Source organism: Tyto alba, unplaced genomic scaffold (genome assembly GCF_018691265.1).
Source record: "Tyto alba isolate M040663 unplaced genomic scaffold, T.alba_DEE_v4.0 Super-Scaffold_6, whole genome shotgun sequence".
Taxonomy (NCBI): domain Eukaryota; kingdom Metazoa; phylum Chordata; class Aves; order Strigiformes; family Tytonidae; genus Tyto; species Tyto alba.
This window is the reverse complement of record NW_024881327.1, coordinates 11,390,580-11,415,011: the sequence shown is the minus strand read 5'-3', so window position 1 is coordinate 11,415,011 and position 24,432 is coordinate 11,390,580. Positions and strand designations below refer to the sequence as shown.

Genomic DNA, 24,432 nt, shown 5'->3' with positions numbered 1-24,432 from the left:
AACAAGAAAGGCAGGTGTGCAAAATCTTCTCCTTCATAAAATCATTTGCCCCCTGTCCTTTCAGATAGGATAAAATTAATCAGCAAATACTGATAAATCTGCACAATCTGATCCTGTTAAGAAGGGAATAATCCTGTCATTGAAGCACAGATAATCCAGTCTGCCCAGGTTACACAAAGTAAGTATATGGGCAAGTGTTTCTGTAAAAGACATCAAGTAACTCCATTTTAGTTGAGTGTTTTTAGTGACCATTGCTTCAGGACACTGGTACACTGGAAAACCTGCTGTGCATCAGCCGTACATAGTGAGAATGTGCTCAGTACTGATGTAATTCTCTCTTGCCATCCACAGCAGCATTTGTGAGACCAGCCATAAAGGAACATTTGGATGATACATTCAGACTCATGGGTGAGATTTACCAAGACAAAAGACAGATTTCACATCCTCTTGAGAAACTCCCAAAACCTAATTTCCCACCACAGTTTCCATAAGGGCATTTCACACTAAATCTGATCCTTCTCTGGGGACTTATTTTTAAATGACTAACCAGGAACTAGTAGGGTTGAATCTCACAGAGGAAGACAATTTTAACCTTCTTTGACTTTCTGGGTGAGAGAGAAGATGTTACATTTAGTGGCAGCCAAAGCGGCACACAGTCACAGAAGTGTCTAAGTAATAGTTGTTGATTTTTGTATTATCCTGTAAAACTACACCAAAAGAGCACATAACTGGAAATCTAGTATCAGTTTGAACCAATCAGTTTCACATCTCCAAAAAACTGCAAAAATTCTCTTAGGGCAGTTGTGTTCACATCTGAGTCTCTCAGGGATGTGTTTGGTCCTGCATCAGTGTAACATAATGGCTATTATGTAAACCTGAAAAGGAAAAGCCCCTTTATTTATACACCTGTTTAGCAACTCTAGGCAGGGGTAAGACACTGGGCTTTTTGCTTTCTGCAGAAAGCTGTCTTCAGATATGAGCACAAAGTGAATCCTCCTTTTTTCAGCTAGCTTGTTGAATAAAATATTTCAAACTAATAATGGCCATAAAACTTGTTTTAGTGGTTCCCATCAGCTAAAGCAGGGATGCCACTGCTGTAGATGTTCAATCCTGGCATCTTTATTACTCTCACTGGAGAGCACATGCATAAGTATAAATTACACTCATCTCAAAATGTTTATTCTCACTGGCTAATAGGAAAGCACAAACTTGTCAGTCAGTCAGTTCCTTCTACTATTGTTTCACTATAAGAGGTTTCAGAATTAGTCTCCTGCAGTTACGTGATCTGTCTTAGCTTTTCCAGTTCTCAAGGCTTCTCAAAAGCAATCCTTTCCTCTCCTCCTTACCTTGTGCTCAGGGTGAAAGCATTCAAACTTGTCATCAGTTTCAAAAGGGACTGCTCACACCTTTCAAATGAGCTTCCTTACAGGGAACTTCCCCTCTATCCAACTTCTCATATGAATCTCATCTCACTCATACAAGACACGAGTTCATGAAACAATTAACACAGTAACACTCAAGTGTTGCCATGGAGCAGCCCACTGTATTTAACCTCACAAATAGTCATACTGAATTTTGCTGCCGTCTCCCTCTCCCAGTGTTTTTCTCCCAGGCAAATCAGCAAAGTGTGACAAAAAGAATCTCTTCACAGAAATTATGCAAATCTTTTCACAACATCACACCCTGAAAAAAATACTTTTAAATATCTGTAGCTGAGGCTGGATCATATTTTGGAAGCCCGAGACAGCTTTTCCCACCCCCTGATCCCCCACCGCCTTCTTTATTACTACCCATTATTTGTTAAGTTGCTGCTCCTCAGTATAGTTACACCAAACACAGAAAAACAAAAACTCAGACATATGGAAATAAAACTCACCATACTGTTCATTTTTGAAGAGGATGAGCTTGCTCTCTGCTTTCGTAGGCTGTTAAGCTCTTCTGTATTTCCATCCTTTGGTTTTATGATCAGCCGACTGCCTCCAGCAGTACCTTCTGAAGAGGATCTCAGTCGTTTCTCAACAAATCTGCCTTCCCGGTATGGACTGAAGCTATTGGCAAGATCAGCTACAAATAGAGAAGCAGTCAGCAATCATTACAAAGAATTACTCTCTACAAATACTTTCTTAATGAGAACACTGCTCTGCTTGAAATGCTTACATTGAAAGGCAATCGTATGAAATGTTCTGTAGAAAGCAGATCCTTCTTACCTAGATAATCCTGTTACCTGGGCCACCAGCTCGCTGTTCATCCCCCAGTGACTGGCACACTGGGTTACAGCCCAGTCCACAGCTTCTCACAGAATCCAGAAGGACCTTTGCTACATCCTTTCCTTTCTTCCCTCATTCTAGGACACCTCCAAACTGCTGTCCAGTAATATCCACTGGAGAAACTATCGCTAGTCCACTGCTGCCAAAACCCAACCTGCCCTTATCCTGCGTCCCAAGGCAAGTCCAGGTTTTGTAGGGCCAGGTCACAGCTTTGTTATCTCTGCATAGGACAGGGATGCACATCGGGTTTGGCTTCTGTTTGGCCCTCCTAGCTCAGCTCTGCATCTGCGCCCTCCAAATCCAGCCTGCAGCCAGTAGGCCCAATCCCAGTCCCAGTTACTCTTGTTAGTAATACGTCAGAAAAGAGGAGGGAAAATTACATTTTGAGGCATTAGGGCAAATATAGAGATGGGGAAAGAAGAAAGCATAATAGCATAATAAACGTAACACAGAAAATCTTAACTTCTTCTGCCTTTTGCAGGAGAACAGATATTTTCTACAAGGCTTTTCAAAAAAATCCATATCACCCAAAAATATATGAAGACATACTAAGAAATATATGGCACATCAAACCTGCTCATACATTAATGTCACGTTCACGATATAATGGTATCAGCTATGAGATCAGCTGCAGAAGAGAAAATATCTATTACCAAAAAATATGCACAGAAATATTTTGCATTGACATCTGATTTTAAACACTGTTTTAGCAAAACCAAATGTTCAAGCCAGTCTGTTTGTAACAGATATAACTACTTATACCCATATCTTACTGAATGCCACGTAAGCTTTTTCTATATTCGTTTCATTTCATATGGCAGGATTTTATATCTTTTTTCAATGGTCCCTTTGTATGCTTTGCCAGTTTCTAATTTTAAATACATTCTTCACCACATAAGTAAAAAAAAAAAAATTGCATTTTGAACAGCACTATAAAATCCTAACAATTAATCATCAGCTTTTATGCAGTGCAGTATTAGCTCTAGTGTTTCTGTGAGCATGAATCCCATTTACAAAAATCCCTCTATCACAGTTTCAACTCCAGTTAGCTGCCTTCAAGAAATACAGATTAAATATACAACTGCCAATGCATGAATTTCAAATGCACTGTGTTATTTCTAAATACCACTTCGAGCTGCTCACTTGCGGTTCTGCAGTACACTTTAGTTCAAAAGGATGAGCTCATTCACAGATGAGCCAATGTTGCAAGGAAGGCCAACAAAGTGCTCAGCACCGGTAACATACATAAATGGAAATATTTTTTCTCCCAATTGACTAAGGCTCTGAGGGAGAGAGGCCCCTTTTGGTGAAAGCTAATTTAGTGGATTAATTTGACTTTATATTGCCATTTATGTTCAAGATTTCCAACCAAGCTTTGCACTGACAAATAATTCAAAAAGCAAAACTGCTTTTAATCTAAATGCCTAGATAAATGTCCAAGCAAAAAGATGGATATGAATTCATATGAGTTTACACTCCTTCATCTTCTAATACAGCCACTGGAAATGGAGTCCTGTTAACTCTCACAAATTTTGGCCCACCAGCTACAGCTTCAGAATTATGCAAGAAAGCACCAGTCTTTAGGTTGGTTTGAGAAAATAAACTGTCAGAGATAAATGCCTTCTGACAGGTGTCCTTCACTCAAGGGCCTGGTGCCTTTATTCATCTGCATCTCTATAGACTGGGATTTCTAGGCAAAGCCTCTCCACTTAATCTTGTTAATATTTCCAAATTCCTTTTCATAAACTGAAGATCCAGTGTGAAATTTAGATGGTAATTAACTCTCTCCTTTTCATAGATTACATAATGAGAACTTGCACAATATTATTTCAGATGGAAGCAGAAATAGGATCTCATACTCTGCCACAGAAACATCCACTCCAAGCTACTCTATAACATCAGTTGAATACAGCAAGCAAGAGTAGGGAAATTTCAAAACCCAGATCAATATAAGATAAAAACTGTGTTATTTTTCATAACCAGACTAAAACAAGGCTTATTTCACTGGTAATGTTTCTGTTTCAAATAATGCAACTCTGGCTCAAGTCCAAAATAGGCATGCCTCAAAAATCACAGCTTTAGCCTTCCACAAGAGGCAAGAATCAATAGTCTCTTTCTTAATTCATTTGCTACCCCAGGAAAGCACAGCTACGAACAGCACTGATGGGTGTTAGCAAACTGTAAAACATGGACTCAAAAAATCATAGACTTTTCGTTTAGTGCATATGATTTTGAGAGGAGGACACAACACATAACTTTTGAACTTCCTAGCTAGCACTTGCAACTCTACAAAAACACTTCATGACCAAACAATTCTTACAGAAGAACTGAGGCCAAAAGAACCCCACCAAACCAAACAATGAAGAGACCACTAAACTTACCTTTAGAACGGTTTGTTTCATAACCCTGTTGTGTTTTAAAGGACTGAGGTTCAGAACATGGAACAATCTTAGACTCCATTACAGGAACTGTCTCTCTTGTGTGCTTGGACGGTGTGCTTTCATCTCTGTCCCCACTCAACCCTTGTGCCTTCGAAGAGAGAATCACCGGTTCTTCACTATGCTGCAGCGCAAAGGTTTCTTCTAAATGTGCATTTGATGAGTTAATTTCTCCTATGTGCCTGGCATCGTTCATATGTAGTTCATTGGCTTGCAACAATACTTTTGTTTGATTAGCAGCTGAGGTTTTGAATAAGACATTAGATTCAACGCTACACGAGCTTGCGTGGCTCACAGGAGATACACCAGCGGCATGGCCAGTACTTTCCGTAATATCCATTTCCCTCAAAGGAGCAGCAGCAGGATTAAAGAAGATCTGAGAGGTAGAGACATTATGGCCAAAATCCTCTGCGAGCCGCACCCCAGTCCCGCTGCTGGGCAGAGCATCAACCTCCGAAACAGAGTCCTCTGTCAGGGTGACAAAGTCGGATGGGGTCTGGGCAGCCGTGAGGTCAGCCGAGAGCAGCGGGGACTGCAGGGAGCTTCCCACGCACTCTGTCGTCTCAGCCGAACACGGAGGAGAGGACTTGGCGATCACAGGTTCACTTTCCACATACGATTTGACCTCCAGCAGGCACCTGGACTGCTGCACAGAGGTAACTGGCTGACTCTCTGGAACCGGCTTGGAAAATCTGTAGTGCGATGAAAAAGATTTAGGGAGAAGTTTCCGCGTGGATTGTTTGACAGAGTATCGGCTCTGCTCCTCTGCAAAGCCTGAATCATCACCCTCATTCTTCCCAGAGCTTATGCAATTTATAAAGACATTTTTATTAGCTGAGGGCTCCTTTCCCTTTTCAAAATCATCTGTCAAAGACCTTGTTATCTTCTTGCTACGCGAGCTGCCAAAGCCAACCGAATGCCTTCCTCGGCTTTTAATATGTTCCTCTAAGCTCAGTTTTTGAAAAGTGCCGAGAGAGGACTGGGCACCGTTAGAGATGTTAACATTTTGACTAGCCGAGTCAGGCTTCTGCTCACTCCCTTTCTTGTTATGGAAGCTAATGGAAGGAGTGCGGAAAATACTCCGGCGCTTGCCTGTGCTTCCTGAGCTGGAGTTAGTGCTGGATGGGGAGGAGGTATGGACACCAATGGCATTAGCAGAAGAAGGTGAGGAAGGGAGGGAGTCGTGTCTCCGGCTAATACTCCTCCTGAATATTGGCAACCGAGATACTAGAGTCGATCGTCTGGATCCTGAGTCCCCCATTGGGGCACAAAGTGTCCGTGGCTCTTCCCAGCCAATAAACTAATCTGGGATGAGAGAAAAAAATAATAAAAAAAGAATGATTCAGCCTCAAAGTCCACTTGAACAGGCTTTACGTCAGCCTAAACACATGAGATGCCAACATCAGTTTTACGTACAGCTGCAAGTTGTTGCGTATGCATTACTGAAGATTTTTAGAATTTCAAAGTGATGTTCAATAAGCAGCGCTGAAAACCCAGCAGCTGAGCAAAGATGTGGCTCAAAACATGATACAGATGAGAGATACAGTACTATATATGTTATATTATACAATGCAGATGACACCAGGTAACAGGATAGAATCTACATGCCAAAAGATATACAAATATATCACCCAAATATCCTTGGTTTTTTAAGTTCTTGGGACAAGTCTTACAAACTGTAAACTCTCTTAGAGAGACTTGATTTTTTAGTATCTGGGTAGAAGAAAACATTATTTTGTGTTCCTGAATAAATTTTTGCAAGAAAGAAGAGGATTTAGATTTTCTAACCTTCACTAAACTTTCAGTTGGATTTTTAATTCCTTTATGTGCTCTTCCTAAAGCCTGTATGTATCACCTTAGAGCAAAGAAAATGCTGGCATTGCAGTCCAGCTAAAATATGCACACCAAAAATTCTTCCTAAGGAGCTGTAAGTTCTAGGAATTTACTGTCAAAATATGGGATCACGTTTCTAGATTTGAACTTCAATGTTTCCTTTGAACATTTCTCTGAAATTCTTTTGTAGCTTACTTTCTTATAATTAGCTATTTTTGTAGGTTTTTTTGACATTAGTGAAAAGTGTTTCATACAGAGACACTTGGAATTTTTAAGAAACACCTAAGCCATAAAAACTTATTTTGATCGGCACAGCAGATATACTAGAAGAAAATTAATCTTTATGAACTATATATCAGTTCTACCTCCTTTTTGTTCTTGTTATAATAAACTACCGCTGTGAGAGACAGGACCATGGAGGCAACAATAAAAACATGATATATAATCATAGGAACAGGAGAGGCTGTAGGTAGAATGCCCAAGTGCAACTTCGTGAGCTGCAAGTGATTAGCACATAGGAATAAAAATCACATCATTAATCTAAACAATGTTTGTATGTCAAGTGCAAAAACAAATTAATTCATCTAATGAGCTATTTAATATGCGTTATGCAGCTGCAACAAATATCTATGAACAATATATATCTTTACACCCCAAAATAAAAATGGGAACAGAATATTTAATGAGTAATAAAAATACATATATGTTATATTACTGTGAAAAAAAAAAAAAGTAACAAGTAAGTTCAGAGACCATTTCTAACTAGATAGTGCTTTATACTTTGTTAACATTTTTTTAAAAAAATCTAGTACAGCTCCAGTCTGAACAAGCACTGCCAAGCAGCCACAACACTCACAAGCACCAGGAATCAATAAGCAATTCTGTAGTTTAATATCAGAGAAACAGCTTGGGAATGCTCTACCAATTCCTAGAAGCCATTGGTGATGTCTGATGAGCTAAAACCCAACCTAGACAATACCCAGATTCTGCGACTGAAACCCAAATTTGAATTCAGTGTGATTGGGACAGAACTGATGGTACAGGCACACACGCAGGTTATCATAATAACTTTACATCCACCAGATGAAGTGGTGCTCAGCCAGTTGTTCCATTTCACTGACACGTAAAGTAGTTTTTGCATTTACACCACCGTAAGAATAAAAGCAGAGGCAACAGCACCAAGAAGCTGAGGCCCTGTGAACTCACATGAGGGCTTACAGGTGAGTTACACCAGCTTGTTCGTCTGGACACAATTCAGTCTACCGAAAACAGGCTTTGGGAAGCCACCTGTAATCTGTAAGCCACAAGCATCTCTTGGTTCTCTAGCCACCTCCAGACCTATTGTGTCGGGGTTCTTTTTGTTGCTGTGAACACATACTTGCAGGCATGCTGGTATGCATGAATATGCACATACACACAAGATTATTTAGAGATTGTAAGTATTTTTCCTTGTATTTTAAGGAGACATCGTAACTGCTGAAAGAAGACTTTAGAAGGCAGTTTTACAACTGCAGTAAATGAGCAAAATATGTTTAAAATACATTAAATCACTATAGGCATTTTATGCTCAGACAAAACATTTGCTCCCATCATTCCGCCTCCTGCTGACACCTTAATTGTCAGTTCACCAGAAAACAAACCATCCTGGTTTATAATTATAAAATTCTCTGAGTTGAGAGCAGAAAGAAGCAGAAAACTGAGCAAAAAGCACATATTGTAACTTTCACTGGAAATACAAAGACTGTGTCTAAATAATAATAGAGCTTATTCCTCATGACGGAACCATGAATATACACAGCCTTAGCTTCCCAGGTGGTAACAGGTTTTAATAGAATACACTGACTCTAACTGCAGATAACAAAATGGCATTTATTTAGTTATTCTTTCTTTCTTGTCTCTTGAAGGAAGGACACAAATAAACTGTCAACATTTCCCTTATTGTCTAAGCAGCAGAAATCTTCACCCATAAAATACGAACTCATTATAATATGCTGTTCTTTCTAGGTCTACAATAGCTATCAGAGAACACTTCTTAAAACACACACATCCATGTACATATACATACGCATGTATGAATGCTTATGTGCACATACAGTTTGAATACTTTGAATACTGTATTTTATTAATATTTTGAATATTATTTGCACATACTATTTAGAATACACGTTTTGCAGTGTAAAAGCACCAAAGTTCAGCACCGAATTCAAGTGACAATTCTACTTGCAACACAGGAAAAACTAATATTTAATTCAAGATATTAATACCCTCAGATATTAATGAAATAAGAGCTTTCATTAATTTTTTCACTTATTACAGAGGAGTTATAAACTGCCATTTATGTCATGTTATAAGCAAAATAGGAAGTGTTTCCTTTCAGTCTTCACATTTTTATTCATATAATTACATGTGCTTACCACTTTACAGCAGTGACGCTTACAGAGTGAAATTCACTTCAGCTACATATCCTCTATGAAACCACTAATTTTCTGTATCTAACATCCTCATCCCTACTGGCATCATTCTTAAAAACGTCAACAGAGGAAAAAGAAAACAGCAGAGAGAGACACCTCTGCAGTGGTATTATGCCATTCCAGATGACACTTTCAAATTTAAACTGGACAACAATTCTGATCTTACAGTCAATCTAGGACCTAATACAAAGCTCCATGTATATTAAAATAAATTACTGTGTTTGTAGAATACTAACAAGGAGTCAAGTAAAGAAGAAGGACCAAGGAAAAGTGACAGTCTAGGAAGGCTTTCAAATAGATCAGGCTCCTTTGTTAGGACATAATATATTATCACATAACGTGAACAGTCGAAAAATAGCGTACACAGTATTCTATACAGAGGTCTGAATCTTGGTCAAATACACCAACCATTACTTTGTAATACTTTTAAATTCTAAAATCTAGTTACTGCTAACACTTAAGTGTTTACTCAGTGCTTCGATAGACATTCAAATTTTGCTCTTTATGGAGGGGATTTTTGATGCACATTTCTGCATCTGGTATTATGCAAGCAAAGTTTGATATACTGAAGAAAAATAAGTAAACTTCTTTGAAAACATTCCATTGCAGCCAGAGTAATGGTGGATTATTTCAGGACCTGCTCTTCCTCAAAAGCTTGGCTACAGCTCAGTTTCTGAGCTCCTATGCTGAAATCAATGCAAATGAGAAACAGGCAAAGTGTGAACAAAACATTTTTCCTCATATTACCAATTTTAAAAGTTAATCAAATGGAAGTAGTTTCCTTTCACACTGGTCTGCACCAAGATTTTACAAAATGCAAATTAATCTCAGACATATCTTAAGGTCGCATATTTAATTGCCAGAGAAAACAAGGAGGCCACGTTTTTTTTACACTTGAGGCTTATTCTTTTCCCACAAGAGATCTCTGGAGGAACCAAAGGCCTTTATCTTGCCTACAGCAGTTTTATGAGTATAAAATACAAAACTGTACAGGGTAATAATTATACAACAAGTTCTGTATTTTATATATTACTGTATCTTGTGTCAAAATAAGCAAAATGTTCAACTTTCAGACAGCAAATGTAATGGCAGAAAGAACCACACAAGTGTTAAAACATGTAAAATTGTCAAAATATTACAACAGTGTCTCCAGAGACATATACTCCACCGATCCACCAGCTGAAAAATAAAACCCAGTATTTTTTATTTCAGCTTCTGCCAAGCGGTTACTCACACAGCTGTGCTGGAGTGCGGCGCACTCCATGAAGAACTCTCACTGGCAGTTTTGAACTCCAGTAGATGGAGCCATGGACCTACCTTTTCATTGACTGCAAATATGAAAAAGCAACAGTCGCTGCCTTTTACATTACTTATTGCCTTTGAGGCAACACTTCAACATTTAGGACTTGAAATTATTTGTGAATTTTATCATTATCATAATTACATGTACATACCAGAAGTTAATATTTGCTTATTCAGAGAACTGTAATGCGTAGACCAGTACAAATACTTCCCTTATAAATAACCAGCCTTCTACTACTCCTCAACACTTTTTAAACAAAGCTTTCTTAAAAGATGTTCTCCTTAAAGATGCACCTCCTAGAAATATCAAACAATATCTTCCACGCAAAGAACAAAAGTGAATTAGCTATCTAAGTTTAAACTGGGAGATGACATGACACGTAGCTGAAAGGCCCCAACTTTAAATCAGAGCAGAACATCGGTACTGATCTGCTCCCTAACTCTCTCCTCCACGGCAGTATGATTTTTAGGCTTCACTCATAGTTTAAGGAAGATTATATTTTCTCTAATGCTTTGAATCAGGAACCATGTAATAAAGCAAAACACACAGGACTAACATGTGAATCTTAACTGTGAACATACTCCATCCCTCACGTGAGCCCTACCATACTGCAGGAGGCAAGGATGAGGTGACAGAAATAGTCTCTGTACAATAGCTGGCTCTAGGTTTACAAAGAAATTAAGTTTTCCCCAGGATACTAAAAATACCCACAAAACCACATACAAATAAGAATTTTTAGTTGTTGGTGAGTCAACAAAGCCCTAATGCAGCTAGCGCACTTGTAAGGAGCAGTCCTTTAGCCCAACGGGTAACATCGTAGCCTGTGGCTCCCACTTGAATCATTAGACTTCCCTCATTGGGATTCCAGCACTATACTATCCTCAGCATTTAAGCATTATCACCTTCAATCCTGTTCCAATTTTATTCCAATATTATTTGTCTCTCTAGTACATTTGTGACTTGTTTTTTTAACTGCACAGCTCCCAGAGGTCACTATGTATGAGCAATCCTGTAGAGAAAGAGAACATAAGAACTTTTAAAAGCCATTAAAATACTGTTTTACATTTAAAACAAAAGCAAACGAAGAAACACCTGCATATAAATTCGTAGGGCCTTACTTGTTATCAAGGATAATGTAACTGGATTAATAGGGCCTTACTGAAAATACTAGCAAAACCAAATACCTATATAATAGAAGGCACTAGCTAAGAAAGGTGGGATTGTTGATAGTGTAACAATTTGATTTTTCAAGTGAAATGAGTGAAATTCCCTCTAGTACATAACAGCTCCACTTGCTTTTGTGAATAACCCTCTTCCCTTTTCCTTCCTTGTGCATGTAACCCTTCCAGCATGATACAGAGCTCAAGAATTTATTTTGTAGAACGGTGGCCACAGCCATAGTCCTGGTGTGACATTTTATAAGCTAATACCATGTCCACACTTCCTAAGAGTTTATTTTTTCTCAACAGTTTTTATAAACAAAAGAAGAATACCCAAAATAGGGAGCTAGACCTTTAAAAAATGATGTGTGTCTACAACTCTACACACTTTTTCCTGAAAACTAATTTTTGTACTGAAAACCAATTAAGCAAAACTGCTTTTATATATCTGGAAAAAAAAAGAACACAGAATCCTAGCACTGAGGTATCCTAAGGCAAGACACAAGATTTCTTTCACTTTCCTGTGTCCTGCAGCCCAGGCCTATTTTCAAATGCTCACGTGCTTATTTTCAAATGCTCACATGCTTTCAGGAAATAAGAGAGGCAACAGGCAGATAAATTTGCAAAAATAAATCTGAAGCCACACACACAACAAAACTCCATCTCCCATTTTGACTGGTTTTGTACCAGTTGAAGACAGTTATTTCATAAGTGCGTAACTGCTATTCCCAGTGCTAGGGTGAAATTAGAACTGTAACAAACATTCAAAGAAGAAAACTGGAGATAAACTATCTATATATCCTGTTTTGACTTTAAAGTAGCCAGGAGGCAAATGTGAGCATGAGACAGGTCACACGCGACTCATTCTTTTATTCATTATCACTGGGTATGTAAATTTATCCCACTTGTATCAGGTAAACTGCAGGTTTACTGAAAAAGAACCAGGGAAACAAGTCTCTAGAAATGTAGAGGCCACAGTTCTCTCCTACCTACATTTAAATCATCCCCTACTTCAAATGCCTCTGTATCACACCAAATGTTATCTCAAAGCACTTCAGTATAATATACAAAGTATCAGGACAGAAGTGAACCAACCTTACTGGCAGTTTTTACATATACCCAGCAGCCAGTTATTCTTCAATAAGAGCTGGGATCACTGGAAAAAAGTTTACAGTCTGAAGAAGATAAACAACTAACTTTCATCCATTGGACAATCAGACACAAACAGGTCAGAAACAGGGCAAGGACCATACCACAGCGAAGCAGCAGTCACATTCATGTGACTGGGTTTTGGTGTGTTGTATTGTTTTTTTTAACAGAGGAGAAACCATGTATCTTGCCTTTAACACTTATCTGGGTTCCGGAGAAGTGTACACTGCATTTCTACAACATCTGGTATTCACAATGTTTAATTAGAAACAGTTACAAGTATAAATTATAACCTGGAAATAGAAGTATCCAAGAGTATATGCTTGCCTTGTGATTCAAATGACATGACATCCGCTCCCCTATTACCTTTCCCAAATGTGTTTCAGCAATTAACTATTCACTTTTAACAGGTGAGGTGGACTTACGCTGATCCCTGAGTGCATGTGGAAAATATACCATAATGGGTCAAAAAGACATTGACTAATCTTTGGTGGACAGAGAGAACGGCAGTCTGGTGACTGGGTAGGATTCAGTAGGTTCAAATGGCACCAGTCTTCCCTCACATCTTTGTCTCCTCTCATCCCACTCATGATGCACACAGTAGTGTTTTTATAATGCTTAGAGATAGCATAAAATCTTACTCAATTAAGCCTTTAAGAAAAATAATCATGTTCAGACTTCACAATGAATAACAGGATTTAGTCATAAATATGGGATGTGCTCATTTATAGACAGCATTTGACTTTCAGCTGTATTTTATTTTAACCGAAAAGCAAAAGCAACCTAGAAAGAATCAAGGACCTTCTGTCTTCTTCATGCTGGAAAAATAAGTGTAACATGCCCACTAGAGCACTGACTCATATGCACATTGGGAAACAGCAGATCTGGCATTTGCCTCAGCCCGGGACATTAAGAGAGGGAGAGACTCCTTGCCAGCCATTTGCTCTGGAATTCGAGTGGAACAGCTCATTGCTGTGCAAGCCAACTGATATTCTCAGGAGGAAAATATAGGAAATAACATGGCCCGAGCTCTGTACCCATGGTGCACTGCTCACTGCATAAAATTTGCCAGTAGCATGAAGCAACGCACCAATATTGGCTGCAATTCCCACAAGCATTCAAAGCATCTCTATCAGCTCCCCCACAAAAAAAAAAAAAAAAAAAAACAAAAAAACAACCATAAACAACTTCCTTAAAATATTCTGCTGGCTGGATCTAAAGCATGATCCGGTTGATTTGCACAGTCAGTAGTGAATTCAAGTTCTGCTTTAATGTGCTCCTTCTAAAAATGTGTCATTTGATGTATTACAAATGCATACCTCTTGCTCACTTCAAGCAACCATCTCGTAACTGCCTCAGCACTACTCAGTCCCAGCAGAACTGCAAGTCTTTGTTCTGTGCTCTCTCCTGTCTATTCCTCTTATATTCCAGAATCACAACTTCAATGTCATCAGCAATTTATTTTTTATGATAAAGTTTCCTGCATGTTTTCCAGTATGGCTGCTTTTCCGTTTCAAGTGCTGCCTGCTTCTGCTATGTATATGGCAACCACGGTGACAACAAGGGCTGGGGTCATTTATTACCTCTGTCACCGGCTGAACGTATGACCTCAACTGCATTAAAACAGACCAAATCCTCATCTGTTGTAAATTCATGGGGCTCCACTGAAGTGAATCATGTTGATTTAAACCATTTGGCCTTTCATCCCTATAAGCCTCAGTCACCCCATCTGTAATTCTTCTTTAACTCTTGCAAAAGCAACACTTGGATGTGTACTCTTAGTACACTGGCTCCCAATTTGAGTGGATGGAAGCAGGATTTTCTTTGCATCTTTTTTTATGCTGACCAACTACAGAATCCCTTAAAGGATTATAATGAAAACGGATAAAACCCTAATGAAATAATCATGCAATTCTGAAGATCCATATACTTGCTGCTCTATTCCTGCTTCTCCTTAACTATCTGCTTAGAACCACTGTCAAAAACAGAGTACTGAGATAGAGGAATCCATGGTCCACCTTACAGCCTCACAGTGAAAAGGACCAAGCAATAAAAACTCTTCCAGGGGATCCAGATATGTGAAAGGATTTAAAAAATAAAATAATGTAAATCAATGGGGCTAATAGTATTCATGAAAGCAAACCATTAAAGCTTTGCCTAACATTAGGCAGACTAATTTACAGATTGGTCTTTGATTAGTAATAAGGTAATTGTAGTACATCACTGTAGCAGCTGTTGACTATGTTACCACGAAAGAATATATCATTAACAGCAACAGGAGCAAGAATGCTCTTTTCCAAGGTCCTCTAAGCTCTACAGAAGAGAACAATTCCCAGCTCATGCCTTGAAAGAAGTCTGGTGGTATAAAATGAACTGATAATCCTCAGACTGACTGTTCCAGGCAAGGTACTCACAGCTTACTAAAGTCTAATGAAAGGGAACCATATGAGGCCTGTTCCCTGCAGGTTTTCTCACACATAAGATGTGTGCCTCATGGGGCTGAATATTAAATACAATGATAATTACCACCCCTAATACTGTGTAATTTTATTATTTTAATTGCTAACTAATTGCTTTAGTTTCTTCATATGTTAATGTACTCCAATGAACACCACTTACAAGAACAATACTTTCTTAGGACTCGATCTTACTACATTTAGAAAAAAACCATATGTATCACATTCTACTTAAGACTTCCATGAATCTTAGCAAAGACTCAGGCAATTCCCCTTTTGCTATATTGAAAATATAATTATTTCTAGATTTATCAGACTCGAAATTTCAATGTATCTTCTTACTAATAAAAACAATGAAAGATAAGAAAACTGAAGACAACTGAACATATTCATATACTCAAATTCTGATTATGAGTTGTTAATCAAACATCAAAACACAGTGGCTCACACCTCTACAGCAACGAGTGTAGCACACTTCAGGAAAATCAAGTGCCATAGCAGTAATGCCCAGAACCACATACACCAAGTTCACACACACATAGTAAGGACCTGCATTTTCTTTTGGAAACTGAAGGTTAAGAAGTTCTAAGCATAAAACTGAAAGTTAAAAAGGTCTAAGCACAAAATTGAAGTCCACAAAGCAAGCACAGAAAGGGAAAAAAGAAACCAGCCTGCAAACTCAGAGCTGCCTAACCAGAAAAAAAAAACAGCTTATAAATTCGTAGTCCTAGAAGAATAAACACCTAATTTCATTTGCTTTCCTCTGGATTTAGGAATCAAGTTTCTGGGAATTCACAGCTTATAGTCACAAAACAACACAGACTTGCATTAATGTTAGGATTCAAACCAAAGTTTAACACAGAAAAGTCTACATAAAGATAGTATATCACAGTTTCCATTTACCCTAAGTACTAAATAAATACCCAGATACTTAGCAATGATCTGCTCGGTGACCAAGGGACCCAAGAGAACCTATCCCTCTCATCTAACATGTAGATCATACGCAGGTATTGTAGTTTTGTCCTTTAAAAGCAGCTTGAGACAACTAGATGGAAGTAAAAGTACTGCTGCATTATAAGAATTATGAGGTACTATACCAGGAATATCTTAACCTAACAGATATTTTAACTTGATGTTTAAAATTTAGAATCCTTAAATATAAAGGAAGAAGTTCTCCCCTGTGAGGACGGTGAGGCACTGGCACAGGGTGCCCAGAGCAGCTGTGGGTGCCCCCTCCCTGGAAGGGTTCAAGGCCAGGTTGGACGGGGCTGGGAGCAACCTGGGCTGGGGGAAGGGGGCCCTGCCCGGGGCAGGGGGGGTGGAACTAGATGGTCTTTAAGGCCCCTTCCAACCCAAACCATTCTGTGATTCTATGAGTTCATATTTTGGAAACAGCCAAATAGAGACCTTTGGGTGATACCTAACATTACTTGGGAAGATTTCATTAATTAAAAAGTAAGAAAAATGTTTTGTCAAATTGATTTTCTACAACTTTTTACATAAATCTTTATTAAAATTATTCACATAAACACAACACCTTACAAACTCAAAACAATTCTAACAGTACTGTATGAGAGAAAAAGAAGCAACCTGTCCACAGTTACTGTCAAAACCAAGTTTCACACTGAGGTCAGTACTATTTGGGAATCAAATACTAAATCAGATTCCCAAACAAATACTTCTCCCAGACACCTCCATTAATACAAAACATGTTGTAGCAAGAAAAGGTGAAGGAGACAGGGAGTGGTGAAAAGCAACCCTTTGGGAAGAATAATGGGCAAGAAGAAATACTGATTATATTAAGGGAGAGTGTTTCCAGAAAAGGGAAGCTGTATGGTGACTGCTACAAACAAATGACTGATTTTGTTTCATTTAGCTTGCTTCAGAAACATGAGAAACAAGAAACTGTACACACAGGTTACAAATGTAACTCTCAAAACTGGTCTGATTTTCTGATGGATCAGGGACACTTGTGAAAGCATTTTAATAAAAGCTAGTGTTTTAAGTCAGTCCTAGAAGCTCAGTCAAAAAAATTAACAACTTAGCAGGGTACAATCCATTTGTACTCTGCCTCCTGGTTGGGACAGAGAGCAGAGATGACTACACCATGACTACAATTTTGGTAGGAAAACAAACTGCTATTTCTTTACAACATGTTCCCTCATGTCTAAGAAACACAGATCTGTAGCCCGCATTTTGTCTCCAACAATTTTCAACATATACAAAAGTTCCGCAAATAAAAAGAGACAGAAAATTGGTGAGCAAAGATACTGATAGCAACTGAGAAATTATGACAGAAATAATCTCTCACATCAGATTTTGGAGACCTATCTCAAGCCAGAGGAATAGAGAGAACAGGTAAGGCAGCATCCTAACAGGAGAGATGTCTGCTGAAACACAGAACTGCACAGAAACTCAGGAAGAAATTCAAGTCTCTTCTCAACCTACAGAGAGGATAAATGTTTAGAATAGTTAAAGAAGAAGCAGCTGGAAAATGTGAAATAATAAAAACAAGTTAATAGAAGAGACAAAGATCGGAAAAAATAGAAGTTTGGCGATAAATCATCTCTGAACAAGAAAATGTCCTAAAGCCATTCTGCTTTATTTGTGTTTTGTTTTGTTTTTTTTAAATTCCATTGAAAGATAACCGCAGAACAGTTTAGTGACACTTACTGCTTAATGACATTATCTCAGAGCTGGTCAAACTCAGCTGGAACTTACAAAATGAACCTTATGAACAAGTGTGCTACCAGGTTCAGTTTTTCTTGTGTTAACTCATAGATGTTAACTAATTCAATTCTGCCAAGCACTTAAGCACGTGCTTGACTTTAAGAATGAGAATAATCTCATCCCTATTCAGTAAAACACTTAAAAGCACATACTTAACTTTCAAAACATGAGTGGTCCCATTGACTTCAATGGGACATAAGCACAATGCCGAGTGCTTTGCTGGATCAGTGCAGAAGGATATAATTTAGCCGCCCTTCACTGGATGATTTGGACATCCTGTGTCTTGCCATTTCATAATAAAAGACAGAACAGTAAAACAAACTTTAAAGGGTAAAATTAACTATAGTAACTGTAAACCAAATTGCCCTATTCTGAATGCTTTTTAGGGTTATTGTAAAAGCTGAAATCAATTCTCAGTATATTTTATACCGTAAGAACAAATGAATATATTATTTTCTTAAATTTATGCACAAGACTAATTGCTATGCAGGCACAATTAAGAAGATCTAAGAAATGCAAAACCAAGATACCATATGGTTCTCAGTTCCAAAAAACAGAGACATAAAAGCAGATTTCACACACTTGTGTGTGAACACAAAACTCTGATTAAAAGACAGCTAAATACAGCAAGTCTCCATGCTTCCCTGAGTTTTTTAAACATAGTTTTGAATGCATAGAAGAAGTGTCAAAAAACAAACCTGGGTATTTCACAGTTACCTCAATTACTCTTATTAAGTAAACAATTTGCACACTAATTATTTAAAAGTTAGTAATTTCTGGTTAAAAAAAAAAAAATTGATTCAATAGCACATATTACTCCATTTCTGCATATATATTTATGAGATACCAACACTGGTATATCTCTGACCTCTGACTCTATACAGATCTGAGGCTTTGCAGATTTAGTTATGTTCTTTTGAGATAAATAGTTTTGCACATTGATCATTTAACGGAAACATATTTTGGCTGCTTTAATAGCACTGGTGAGTCTGAACAAAGTTGGAGGGGGGAGATATTAGTAAACAGGAGGGAGAATTCAGAAAATTGAGCTGTATGATCTTGTTTACTCATCACAGAAGCACTCACAACTGAGCAACTACAAGCCCACAGCAAAGAGTTTTGGACAGCTTTAAGTTTTAGCTCATGATAGTGCCTATTCATGACTTCCTCCATTACACTCAAGCTCTGCAATATTAAATAGCAGTAGTGCTTTCATACTTTCAAAGTGGCCTATAAATATCAGAAAGCATGGTGTGAATACAAATGTACAGTCTCCCAGCTGTTGCAAAAGTATTTCTTCAAGACTCATCCTTTCTCCATGGCCCTCAAGGGATCAGATAAGAAAACTCACACTCAGAGCAGTAAATATTATTCCTATTGTAACTTGTATTACAAAGACAGGTCCTTCCCATTATAAGGGCTTGCTTTTATATATTCAATAATTTTAGCTTATTCTGCTTAGATGTATGTGCTTTAAAGCAGAGGACCAACATGATCAGGGGGCTGGAACACCTGTCCTATGAGGGTGGGCTGAGAGGGTCAGAGTTGTGCTGGATTTGTGTGTGGCAGGGTTTCTGGTAGTGGGGAGGGGGGACTACAGGGGTGGCCCCTGTGAGAAGCTTCTCAAAGCTCCTCCCTGGCTCCAAGTCAGAACCACCTCTGGCCAGGGCTGAGCCAATTAGCAACAGCTGTTGAGCCTCTATAAGAAGGTATTTAAGAAAGGGAACCTGAGAGGGGGTTGCAAGGAAGACACCTATGTGAACACCAAGGCCAGAGGAAGGAAGGAGGAGGAAGGAGGGGAGGTGCATCAGAGCAGAGAGCCCCCCTGTATCCTGTGGTGAGGCAGCTGGGCTGCCCCAGCTGACCTGAAGCCTGGGAAGGAGCCCACTCCAAGACAGGAGGCTGCACTTGAAGGAGGCTGGGACTCCAAGGGGAGAACCAGAGCCCGCTGTTGTAGTTCAGCGCTGGGAGAACTGCAACGTACGGGGGTGACCCATGCCAGATCAGCTTGGGAACTGCTGCATCCCATGGGAAGGGCTCACTCCACAGAAAGTTCGTGGAGGACTGCCTCTCATGAGAGGGAAACCACACGGAGTGGGGGAAAAAATTTCAAGGAGTGCAGAGTGGCAGACTGACTGTAACCCCCATCCCCTGCCCCCCTGCGCTGCTGGAAGGGAAGAGTTAGAGATACGGGGAGGGGTAGAAGGAACTTTTGAATGTGATGGTGCTTCTCACTGTCCCACCTTGTCTGTTAAGTGCTGGTTTTGTTAATGTTTGAATTAAAGCGATGTTCTTTTTTAATTGCCTTAATGAGTTTGTCTTTTGCTCATAACCATAATGGGTGAGCCACACTTCTCTGTCCTTATCTCAATTCCAGATCCTTTTGCTTCATTTTCTTCTTCACTTGGGGGTGAAGGGGTGAGTGAACGGGTGCATGGGGCTCAGCTGCCCTCTGGGCTCAAGCCTCAACGGTTGTTCAGTCTGGAAAAGAGAAGGATCCAGGGAGACCTTATTGTGGCCTTTCAATACTTAAAGCGGGCTTATAGGTAACAGAGAGATACTTTTCACCAGGGTCTGTAGGGACAGAACAAGAGGCAACAGTTTTAAACCAGAAGAGGGTAGGTTTAGATCGGACGGAAGGAAGAAGTTCTTTCCTGTGAGGGTGATGAGACACTGGCACAGGTTGCCCAGAGAAGCTGTGGCTGCCCCTCCTTTGAAAGTGTTCAAGGCCAGGTTGGACATGGCTATGAGAAACCTGCTCTAGTAAAAGATGTCCCTGCCCATGGCAGGGCTCTGAAACTAGATGATCTTTAAATGTCCCTTCTAACCCAGACCATTCTGTGAGTCTGCCCAATTCCCAGAGCTCCACAGTGTGGAAAGCTACCTAAAACCTGTCAGCTGCACAAAGCTTGCTAGCGTAACTCCACAAAGCAAGAGACCCTGTATGCTAATGTCAAACTTAAATTCTAGGTGACCAACAAAGGTGTCCCAAAACAGATTGAGACATGTAGTTCTGGAAAAGCCCTTTAATGAGCAACATAAAAATGAAAATAAGCCAGCTCTCCATGCAGACTCAGCACACTGGAAAGGAAAACATCTTCTGTTTAGAACAGCTGCTGAACCAGGCCTTCCTACACGGTAGCACAACATGTGAACATATTCCCAAAACACAGCACATTTGCATCTGAATACAAAAACATCTACTGATCTCCATATATTCTAATTTTCATGTACTCCTTGATCTTTTTGTTTGTTGTTATATAACAAAGTTTTACAACTGGCACAAACTATTAAGTTAAAAACTTAACTAGTAAGTTAAAAACAGGGACACTTAAGGCACTGTTATTACCAGTTTCTGTGAATGAGAACTTTTGTTAATACCTGAAATGAGCATACGTGCTCAACAGTGAATCTCTTTGCATATCTCCAGCTCTCCTTGTATTTTCATGGACTTATTTTCCAGAAATTGAATGTGTTCTTTATTATTCTTAAGAAAAAAAGACCAAATCATCTAACCAAAATGCTCTGCTACTTATTAAACACATAAACAGGGAATGTTCTGTTAGAAGATGCAAACTGCAACCAAAATTCAAAAGAATAACGTCAGCTGAATTCTGACAGTGGTAGTCAGGTTAGGCAACCTTATTTTGAAACTTCGAATCAATCTTCTGAATCCCGGTGCAGTACACCTAACTTGTTATTCTTGTGGGGATATGCATAGATGGCATAACCAAGATACAGATAGCATCAATCAAGAGCAAGCACACACTATCTAGAAGTCTCACCAGGATGGTGAGTATGTTAATACTTAGCCTAGTAGCTCTCACTAGTCCTGTCAACTGCATGTATCAGACAAGCAGTTGCTCTGAACTTGTAAATCACACATTTAAGCAAGTATCCTGCTTGCAGACTCTTTGCACACTGTAAAAACAATGCTAACAAAATGACACAGAGAGGAGTTACAGCCCACAGAAGGGAAACGTTTATTTGTAATAAAGGAGAGCTCTGTTGCCAGACAGCAAACTGCCAGCTTCAGAGCAAGCAAACGAACCTCTCTGCTTTAGCAGAGCAGGATGAATTCCGTATGAAATTTCTAGACCTTAAAAACTGTTACCATGAAATTAAACCAATGACAGCACTGAGCCATCTGCCAGCTTGGATGAGATATTCAAAAACATCTGACACACAGCAATCTTAACTCATCAATCTTACTAAGATCTTTTGAAAAAACCTAAGTGTGTGCAGAAGGACAATGACTACTTTTAAAAATCTACTATATCTGAATACTGCTAACATAGGCTGGAGCAAAAAGCTGAACAAACTTCATGAAATAATTTCAGTGTTACATTCAATGCCTTTATGCTCAGTGATGACATAGGATGGCAATAGCAAATCTCACTCATTTTCTTCTGTCAAGAGCATGTGTCACAAAGGCAAATCTCACACATACCACATGCAGGAGATGACTGAGAAACAAGGTAATAATCCTCCTGTGCCTGACAGGGACCAGACAGTGCAACCTAATAAAATACTGACTAGAAATTAAGATTTTCCTTAAAAATAAAATTGCTGCTAAAAAAAGCTTCAGGATAGTTTTTCTTCTTCAACTGGTGATAGAAGTATCTCGTATGAAATAAAAAAAAAAGGGGGGGGAGCTTATTATTTCAGAAGCATTAGCATTTTATTATTTGGATTAGACTGGTGCCTGCAGGTTCTGTCTCAGGCACCCTATGGCACACAATACACCTAAACTTAAGAAAATATGGTTCATACTTCAATGGGATTACAACTCCAACACAAAACAGGTGTCTGAACTTAAACAAAGGTTCAATATGAAATTAAAATAATGGTGTAGAAAACTACAGTTATTTTGTTACAGTATGAAGTTTTCTATTGGGGTTCTAAGTTAATTCTACAAAGAAGAATTACACATGACAGACAGCTGATAGAAGTCAGTAGAAATCAGTCCTCCTTCTCTTCTGCCTTGATTCCAGAGATAATATAGGTATTTTGTAACTTTTTTAGTCAGCCACAACCCCTTCTTTGATGTTACATTAGGTTTTCTTCTCATCGCTTATAATTCAAATTAGGATTTCTTAGGTCTTCTATGGTCAACCAAAAGGCTTAAAAAAAAATACAGGACATGCCTCTTGGTTAGCACACCTCTTGCTCTTTATCTTCCTATCTGCATTCACCGAATACATCAAATCAGTGGAATATCACTGAATTTCCTCAGTGTCTTCCCCTCACTGACTTTTATTGCTCCCTACCAAGTCTTCTGTGCAGACCACAGTCCCTGAGGGATTCCAAGAGTGTCCTGTCAGATATACTTTTAAAGCCTTTAATTGTCTATGTTGTTTCTTAGTTAATGCCCAATTATCAAATCAATAAAAAAGAGAACTTTGTAGATGTTTTACATATAGGAAATGTATATTTTTTATGCATGTTTTTGAAAGATCATCTATCTTTTGTCTCTTTCTGTCTTCAACCTAGCTGGAAATCAGATGGAGTCCTTTAACTTCAATCACATGCTGAAATCTACACTATTGCTGTATTACTTTTCCCATAACAACATCAATAAAAGTAACACCTCTGCTTTGGTCCTGAATTCCTGTCAAACAGAGCAGAGATTGCACTCTGTGTTACCTCTTAAGCTCATTACTGCTCTAATAATTATGTCCAGGGTTACAATATTTTTTGGGCTGTGGGCCAAAGACCATTTCGTAAAATACTATGATCTATTTTCCTTCAGTCTGTTTTTTGATCTAGTCACAAACTATTTTAGAAGAGACTACTAGCTGAAAAACAGTTGTAGCTCTAGAAAAGTCAACTAACAGCAGCCCTGATCCTCACGAGTTACTTTCCCTTTGTTACATACGCACCATAAACAAAAACCACATGGTTCTTCACCCTGCTACAATATTAAATATATATTCTCTCAGATCCCTATGGTCAGGTCTCAATTTTACTCTTAGATTTATCTCTGTCTTAGAGCAATGGGGCAGAACGTGGCTTTACTCATGTCAAGACTCTGACTGCTTTTATACCTTACCTCGTCCTTGACTCAGAACTCTTCAAGTTCTTTACAATAGAAGTCAGATAAAACAGACACATACATTTTTACAACGACAACTGGAAATACGATCATGGGAAATAATTTATTGACTACTTCTTCAAATTAAACTTTTGTTATGTTACTGTATATATTGTGCCAGGGTGCCCCAAAAGGCCCAAGGAGGTGGCTAGGTTGCACCGGAGGCACTTGGAGCATCCTGAAGCACCATGAAAGCGGCAGGACCACCCTGAGATGTTCCGAAACACACACAGCGGCCCCTGGGGCATGAGCACAGCTCAGACAAGGTCTGCATTCACCCGCCAAAAGGCATACAGGGGTTGCTCAGGTCTATGGAAAAGCACACAGGGAATCTGGGGCACCTCAGAAGCGGTGCACAGCACGCGGGCTGGGCCACGGCCGTGCTGGCTGGGTTGAGGCACAACATGGGACCCACAGCCCTCGGCAGCAGAGCCCAAGGCCCAACCTGGAGGTGGGCAGAGGGCGGCCTGTGGAGGTGAGGGCAGCCCTGACGCACTGCTGGGGCTGGGGGGCAGCCACCCGCACCCGAGT

At 39.2% G+C, this 24,432-nt stretch overlaps 1 protein-coding gene across 3 annotated transcripts in view; it reads right to left on the bottom strand.

The window, feature by feature from the left end:
• Nucleotides 1-24,432, bottom strand: part of CCSER1 (coiled-coil serine rich protein 1) — a 452,482-nt gene that overhangs the window by 371,818 nt on the left and 56,232 nt on the right. For all 3 annotated transcript variants that reach the window (XM_042808390.1, XM_042808391.1, XM_042808392.1), the window contains 2 exons: nucleotides 4,649-6,010; nucleotides 1,877-2,064 (listed from right to left, as the gene is read on the bottom strand). In XM_042808390.1, the coding sequence (XP_042664324.1) occupies nucleotides 1,877-2,064; nucleotides 4,649-5,966 (1,506 nt within the window). In that variant the 5' untranslated portion in view covers nucleotides 5,967-6,010. The remainder of the gene's footprint in view (nucleotides 1-1,876; nucleotides 2,065-4,648; nucleotides 6,011-24,432) is intronic.